This window comes from Pongo pygmaeus, chromosome 6 (genome assembly GCF_028885625.2).
Source record: "Pongo pygmaeus isolate AG05252 chromosome 6, NHGRI_mPonPyg2-v2.0_pri, whole genome shotgun sequence".
NCBI classification, from domain to species: Eukaryota; Metazoa; Chordata; class Mammalia; order Primates; family Hominidae; genus Pongo; species Pongo pygmaeus.
In genome coordinates, this window is record NC_072379.2 from 150,071,156 (window position 1) to 150,079,424 (window position 8,269).

Genomic DNA, 8,269 nt, shown 5'->3' on the forward strand with positions numbered 1-8,269 from the left:
TCCCAGTGTCTTCCCTTCCCTTCCCCTGGAAGGAACAGGGGAGGAGGGGAAAGAAGGGAGGAGGAGAACGAGACGGGTGAGCAGTCTCCCGCCAGAGCCAATCCGAGGTCCAGCTTCCGCTCTCACCACCTCCGCTTCCCTGGCCTCCTCCCTCCCGTCTGCTCAGGGGCCTTCTAAGACCTCTCCCCTTGCTGCACATAAAGGCTGTGCAGAGGGCTCCGGACCTCTCAGGGGAGCAAGGGAAGCAAGCTGCAGAAGGCTACCTTCAAGCTGTGCCTCAAAGAAAGAACTTAGATACAGAGGAGGGAGGAGCATATTCAAGATGGTGAGGAAACAAAGGGCAGAGCATAAGCAGTGGACAGTGACAGGCCAATGCAGTGGCTTCCTGCAATGCGGGGGATGGCTTTGAAGGCTCTGTTTTAGGCTGGTGGGTCCATCTCCTCACTGCAGCTTCCAAAAGCTCATGGCTTTTCCCCATCTTTCTGCACTGGGGCTTGGAATGTGCTCCCCTCCCCTCCTGTCCTGCCCTTCGAAACCCAACCCAAATTCCTCCAGCTCTGAAAAGCCAGATGACCGCCCTTTCTCTTTTCTCTAATCAATGTTTTTAGCACAAACACGTAACTATATGTCATCTTATATGAGCCATCTAAATAAACTAAACTCCTTTAGGGTAAAGGCCATGCTCTCTAAGTTGTGGTAGCCCCCTCCTGACATTATTCTGGGCCTAGGGCAGATGTCAATAAGACCTTGCTCTTTCTGCCCTCTTTCCAGTTGGCCCTTCCACATGTACAGTCCCACTTCTTCCCCTCTCCTCTGCCCACCCTCTCACGGCACCCTCCGCACAGACACAGCCACCCAGCTCACCGGGGGGATGTGCAGGGCCTCTCTATAAAACACCTGGATGTCCCAGTAGCTGAAGAGGTTGCAGACTGAGCGAAGCAGTTGGACCAGCCAGAAGCCCGCAGCCAGGACCAGGAGGAGGACCAGCAGCGGGTTGGAGCGGATCCTGTATGGGGTTGGGCAGGCAGTGGGGGAGAAAGGTGGGCGCCTGAGAAAGAGGCAGACCAGACTTCGGGAGCGAGGAAAAACCGTCATGAGGAGGGGGATCTAGCTAGACCAGCAGCTCTCAAAGTAGGGCCCGGGGCAGGGGGTGGGTGCTGAAGTGGCCTTCACAAGTGTACAAAGTCAAACTTTCTCCAAATAATACTAATGCTTTCTGATGTTTTCATTCTTGTTCTCTGAGTGTGCAGTGGAGTTTTCCAGAGGCTACAAGACACGTGAACATGTCACATCACACTGACAGCTGATGAAATGTGTGCTTGTACACTCTTTTTTTTTTGAGATGGAGTCTTGCTGTGTCGCCCAGGCTGGAGTGCAGTGGCGCAATCTCGGCTCACTGCAACCTCCACCTCCCGGGTTCAAATAATTCTCCTGTCTTAGCCTCCAGGGTAGCTGGGACTACAGGCGCCCGCCACCACACCTGGCTAATTTTTGTATATTTTAGTAGAGACAGGGTTTCACCATGTTGGCCAGAATGGTCTTGATCTCCTGACCTTGTGATCCACCCGCCTTGGCCTCCCAAAGTGCTGGGATTACAGGTGTGAGCCACCACGCCGGGCCACGCTCTTACATTTTAAAGTTGTTCTCAGCTACGATTTCCTTCTTTTTTTTTTTCCTTTTTATTGAAACAAGGTCTCTCTCTGTTACCCAGGCTGTAGTGCAGCAGCAGAATCATAGCTCCTATCTCCCTGCCACATAACGGCCCAGCTCTGGTACAGTTATTTGGTTGGTTGGCAAAGAGAACATTGCAATCCACGCATTCAGGGAGGAAGGTTGTGAAGGCAACAATGAAAATGAATCGTCTGCTGGGAGGGAAGAGGGTGTAGGGATGCTGCAGTGATCAGAGACAGTCACTGTCTTAGCCTCCTGACTACGCTTAGCTAGGACTGCAGGTATGCGCCACCAAGCCCAGCTAATTTTTACTTTTTATAGAGATGTGGTCTCACTTTGTTGCTCAGGCTGGTCTCAAACTTCGGCTTCAAGCAATTCTCCTGCCTCAGCCTCCCAAAGTGCTGGGATTACAGGTGTAAACCACTATGCCTAGCCTGATTTTAATTTTTTATAAGGTAAAATGTAGATAGATACGACTCCCATAAACAAGAACTTTTTAGGATTCTCAACCAATTTTAAGTGTATTAAGATACACTTAATGCACCTTAATTAAGATACACTTAATAGGCCAGGTACAGTGGCTCCCAAAGTGTAATCCCAGCACTTTGGGAGGCCAAAGTGGGTGGATCACCTGAGGCCAGGAGTTCCAGACCAGCCTGGCCAACATGGTGAAACCCTGTCTCTACTAAAAATACATGTGGTGATGCACGCCTGTTATCCCAGCTACTGGGGAGGCTGAGGCAGGAGAATCGCTTGAACCCGGGAAGTGGAGGTTGCAGTGAGCCAAGACCTCACCATTGCACTCCAGCCTGAGCAACAAGAGTGAAACTCTGTCTTAAAAAAAAAAAGATACACTTAATACACTTGAAGTACAACTTAAAGTATATTAAGTGTATTTTTGGTCCTAAGACCAAAAGCTTTGAGAACTGCTGATCTAGATCACGGGACAAAGTGGGACTCCTGTCTACTCCTCTACCCGCTGCCCATGCTTCACCCCCAGGGCCCCACCAGGTTGTCACTCACCTCTCAGCACACTGGGCTGAGGGTAGGATGGTATCTGACAAGGTCACTTTGCTGTGGAACGGCCCAGGTCTGGTACGGTTACTTTGTTGGTTGGCAAAGAGAACATTGTAATCCACACATCGAAGGAGGAAGGTTGTGAAGGTGACAATGAAAATAAATTGTCTGCCGGGAGGAAAGGGGGTGCCGGGATGCTGCAGTGATCAGGGACAGCCAGGTGGGCTCCTGCACTGGCCCCCAGAGCAGCCCATGGTTATCCTCCCCGACCCTGCCCCTGCTGAGCCCCTGGGCTGCTTGGGAAAGCATGGGATGGAAGCAGCTGGCACAATTAAGGAAGCAAAATGACAGGAGGAACCCATGGGCCCAGGGGACCGAGTTCCGGACCCAGGCTAAGCGTCTCACCCCAGCTGGAAGACATCCTCCAGCAAGATGCAGGCAAAGCCATTCCGCTGGTGGTAGCTGTAAATGTGACTGCGTGTCAAGGAACAAGCCTGAGGCACGGGGGGCCTCTCCTGAGGACGCTCCCCTCAGCCCCAACAAGTCTCCCACCCATGACGCCCTCACGGAGTCTCCCTGCCAAAAACAGTGCCAGCTCCAGGAGGACCTTCCCATGCCACCTCTGCAGGCCTAGTACAAAGGATATCTTGGTGAAGAAGCTGTCCAGGTTCTGGATATGATGCCAGGAGCCTGGGCACAGAGGGGAGAGTGTCGGCCCCTGGCATGTGATCAATTCTCCACATTCTCAACCCGCTGCCAGAGGCCCAGCCTGGGGTAAGCACTGGAGCTCCCAGGCACCACTAACCCTCTCCCACCCACACCCACACACATACCTCGGAGCCCTTCAGGGACGTAAAGCAGGGGTTGCTGTTCCTCCCCGTGGATGGGTGAGTCTTGGGACCCCTCAGGGTCACAGTCCTCCAGCCGCTCATAATCCTGTTCAGGGATCAAAGGGCCTACCCGCAGCCCAGGAGAGTCCTGGGGGCACTGGTGTGAGGGAGGGGGGGTCGCCGGGGCCAGGGGTGGGGTGGAGTGGGATCCCCAGGAGGGAGATGCAGAGGCAGGTGTCATTGCAGGTTGAGCCTGTGTTGGGGGGGTGGCTGGGATAGGGAGACCACTGTGGCAAGGCTGAGAAGCCCCTGTCCCCTGTAGCACTGAGCAAGGGGGCCCTGCAGTGGGAGGGGAAAATGAGGAGGGGGAGCTTCTTGTATGAGGGGCAGGGGACAGAGAGAAGATGGAGATCCTCCCTCCCCCAGGTCCCCGGCATGAAGGAGGAGGAGGAGGTGGCAGTGGCATGGGGAGGAGGGGCACCGATCCGGGCCCCAGGTCTCCCCACCGCCCCAGCCGCCTTCTTCTCCCCCCCCAGCCCATTCGGCTCACCATCAGGCCACGGCTTCTCCAGAAAGGTTGGAAGGATGGGAGCTGTTGCTGCTTCCACAAAGGTCTGTGACACTGAGCTGGGACTTCAACAGGAACAATGACAACAACATTACTAGGTGACTCAGACTAGGCAGGCCTCAGGCGTCCCAGCTCTCAGTCACCTGTCTGATCACTCACACCCCTTCCAGGGCAACCCGAGGCCAAATGCCTCAGGGCGTGAGAGGGGCATCAGTTTAAGAGGAGGGGCTAAAGAGCACATTGAGATGAGAAGATTCCTATTATCTCCATCTTCAGACCTTGAATGAATGAAAGATAAAAAGAACAGCAGCCAAAATGACAAAAGCAAAAAGCAAAATCGTGTTAGAGCCAGGTGTGGCGATGTGTGCTTGTGTTCCCAGCTACTCAAGAGACTGAGGTGGGAGGATGCCTTGGTGCAGGTTACACTGGAACAGTATAGGTTACAGTGAGCTAGATCAAGCCACTACACTCCCGCCTGGGAAAGATCCTGCCCCCTGCCACCACCCCCCCAAAACATCCTATTAAAGGATTGTAGTTGGGCGCGGTACCTCACACTTGTAATCAATCTCAGCACTTTGGGAAGCCGAGGAAAGAGGACTGCTTGAGGCCAGGAGTTCAAGACCAGCCTGGGGAACAGAATGAGAAGACTCCATCTCTACAACAAATCTTAGGGCCAAGATGTTAACTATTTCATTTCTTAAGAGTGTACCTCCCCTACTTCCCTCCACACACACTACAGTGATCAACAGGGAAATGTTTTGTGACGAAAATAGAAAAGAAGAAGTAAAGGGGCCAGGCATGTTGGCTCACACCTGTAATCCCAGAACTTTGGGAGGCCCAGGCGAGAGGATCACTTGATGCCAGGAGTTCGAGACCAGCCTGAGCAACTTATGGAAACACCATCTCTACAAAATCTAAAAAACAAACAAAATAATTTCCTTTCTTTTTGAGACAGTCTCACTCTGTCACCCAGACTGGAGTACAGTGGCACAATCTCGGCTCACTGCAACCTCCACCTCCCAGGTTCAAGTGATTCTTCCGCTTCAGCCTCCTTAGTAGCTGAGACTACAGGTGTGGGCCACCACACCCAGCTAATTTTTTGTATTTTTAGTAGAGATGGGGTTTCACCATGTTGGCCAGGCTGGTCTTGAACTCCTGACCTCGTGATCCACCCGCCTTGGCCTCCCAAAGTGCTGGCATTACAGGCGTGAGCCACCCCACCTGGTCAAAAATAAATTTTTTTAAAAGAATAAGAAAAGGCTGCATGTTTTATTGGTCTGAGGGGCTAAGGAAGAGAAGAGGGGAGCCTGACTTTGCAGCCAAGTTGGGGAAAACTAAGAAGAGAAGGTGAAGAAAGGAAAGGCAGCTATCTTGGATTTGAGAGTTGGTTTGGAGAGCTTAGAGTAGAAAATTGGGGTTCTCTGAAAGTTCCATTCCGTTTCCATCCTTATCATTTTGAACTGTGTCATTCTCTCAAGTCCGGATCCTACTTCTGGGACCCCCTGAAAAGCATCAGGGCTGAATTAGAAGGGAGGACAGCTATGAGTCTGGGACTTGGAAGGATAATTTGGGTACCCAAGGAGGAGCTGAACTGAGTTCCTTGTTTTCACCTCAACAAGGAGGAGGAGACCCAGGCAGCTGGTCTGGTGGCTTGCCCAACGCCATTCTTGAGGCCCTGAATCACCAGGTTTCCTTCTAAAGCCCATTACTGAGATGCTGACTCAGCCACCAGGTGTCAAGGTCTCTAGGGCTTAGGCCTAAGGGCTGATGTTAGGGCCAGTACCCCTGAAATGGAGATGGACACTGTGCTTCCCAGATTGTTCACTGGAGGCAATCATGGAAATCACCCACAAAACTTGAATCCAGATGTGTCTGCTTTTCTCCTTCTGTGTGGGGTATTGTAGTAGTAGCTCAGGTCTTGCATGCCTTTATCTCTGAGCAGGAGGCAGAGCTATGAAAACAAGACCCTGTCCTTCTAGAGGTAGCAAAATGGAATCCCACATTGCAGAGGGGCCAGGAAATTCCCATAATCTTTCTGTCTGTCAAGATGGGTTATGTGGGGTGTTGTTTAGTCTCTCCCCCACCTTGCTCACCCAGTGTCACTCAGTATCATGGCTATTCCACCATAGTCACAATAGGACACCCCCTACACACCAAGAGCTCCCCAGCTCAACCCCAAACTAATCCTGGGACATTGTCCTACCTAGTTTCACCCTGAATTCATTCTCATTGACAGCCTCCCTACCACCACTCCCAATTCAAGTCAATTTATTATAAAGGGCACTTTTCCTTGCCAAGCATTTGGAAGGGAAGAGGACAGATGAATAAAACAGAGCCACTACCCAACAAGAAGCTGCAGCCCAGTGGGGAGACAAATACGCAAACAAGTAATTACAGGGAAGAAATGAGTGGTGCAAATTCTTTGGCAGGAGCCTGAGGCAAGTCATTCTGACCCGGGTGAGGAAGGTATCTGCGAGGCAGAGAGATCTGAGGCCGCGCCTTGATAAATTACAGGCCCTCCATACCAATAGTTCTCAATGTCTGAGGCGTAGGGCAAGAGTGTCAGAATCACCAGGGGAGTTCTTCCCCAAGTACATATGACTGTGGGGAAAAGAAAGAGAGATCAGATTGTTACTGTGTCTGTGTAGAAAGAAGTAGACATAGGAGACTCCATTTTGTTCTGTACTAAGAAAAATTCTTCTGCCTTGAGATGCTGTTAATCTGTAACCCTACCCCCAACCCTGTGCTCCCTGAAACAAGTGCTGCGTCAACTCAGGGTTAAATGGATTAAGGGCTGTGCAGGGTGTGCTTTGTTAAACAAAAGCTTGAAGGCAGCATGCTTCTTAGAGTCATCACCACTCCCTAATCTCAAACCACTCCCTAATCTCAAGCACCCAGAGACACAAAACACTGTGGAAGGCCGCAGGGACCTCTGCCTAGGAAAGCCAGGTTTTGTCCAAGGTTTCTCCCCATGTGATAGTCTGAAATATGGCCTCGTGGGAAGGGAAAGACCTGACTGCCCCTCAGCCCAACACCCGTAAAGGGTCTGTATTGAGGATTAGTAAACGAGGAAGGAACACCTCTTTGCAGTTAGATAAGAGGAAGGCTTCTGTCTGCTGCTCGTCCCTAGGCAATGGAATGTCTCGGTGTAAAGCCAATTGTATATTCCATCTACTGAGATAGGGGAAAACCGCTTTAGGGCTGGAGGTGGGACATGCTGGCAGCAACACTGCTCCTTAAGGCATTGAGATGTTTATGTGTATGCACATGAAAAGCACAGCACTTTTTTACCTTGTTTATGATGCAGAGACATTTGTTCACGTGTTTACCTTCTGACCTTCTCTCCACTATTATCCTATTATCCTGCCACGCCCGATAATGATCAATAAATACTAAAGGAACTCAGAGGCACGTGAGGACGTGGATCCTCCCTATGCTGAACGCTGGTCCCCTGGGCCCATTTTTCTTTCTCTGTACTTTGTCTCTGTGTCTCTTTCTTTTCCTTTTTTTTTTTTTGAGACGGAGTCTCGCTCTGTCGCCCAGGCTGGAGTGCAGTGGCGCCATCTCAGCTCACTACAAGCTCCGCCTCCCGGGTTCGCCATTCTCCTGCCTCAGCCTCTAATAGCTGGGACTACAGGAGTGTGCCACCACGCGCGGCTAATTTTTTTTTTTTTTTTGTATTTTTTAGTAGAGATGGGATTTCATCATGTTAGCCAAGATGGTCTCGATCTCCTGACCTCGTGATCCACCCACCTCGGCCTCCCAAAGTGCTGGGATTACAGGCGTGAGTCACCGCGCCCGGCCTCTTTCTTTTCCAAGTCTCTCCTTCCACCTAACGAGAAACGCCCACAGGTGTGGAGGGGCAACCCACCCCTTCACGTGACAGATGTCCCAGCAGTTCTGACGCACCTAGGAGAGCGGGGTGGGTGGCAGGGCATATGTACGTGTTTTGAAAAAACTCCCAGTCGATTTTTGTTCATTCCTCCCCCAAAACCCGCGTTCTACACGCCCTTGAGACGACGGGACATCTACAGAGATCCTGGAACCTTGGGAAAATGGCCCGAGGTCGGCGGCTGACGCGTTACTATGGATACTCCATAGCTTGTAGGGCCAGTCGGGGCACGCCTTTTTGACGTCACCCGGAGCCGACTGGAGCACCTGGCAAAAGGCAGGCCGACTTCCT

The 8,269-nt window shown here is 51.6% G+C and overlaps 1 protein-coding gene across 1 annotated transcript in view; it reads right to left on the reverse strand.

Moving 5' to 3' along the window:
• ATG9B (autophagy related 9B) overlaps positions 1–6,507 on the reverse strand; it is a 14,663-nt gene extending 8,156 nt beyond the window's left edge. Inside the window, exons 1-7 of the mRNA XM_054494473.1 lie at positions 6,482–6,507; positions 4,635–4,712; positions 3,522–4,151; positions 3,335–3,378; positions 3,094–3,158; positions 2,695–2,856; positions 865–1,006 (exon numbers count right to left, since the gene is read on the reverse strand). Coding sequence (XP_054350448.1) covers positions 865–1,006; positions 2,695–2,856; positions 3,094–3,158; positions 3,335–3,378; positions 3,522–4,071 — 963 coding nt within the window. The 5' untranslated portion in view covers positions 4,072–4,151; positions 4,635–4,712; positions 6,482–6,507. The remainder of the gene's footprint in view (positions 1–864; positions 1,007–2,694; positions 2,857–3,093; positions 3,159–3,334; positions 3,379–3,521; positions 4,152–4,634; positions 4,713–6,481) is intronic.
• Positions 6,508–8,269: the final 1,762 nt, after the last annotated feature.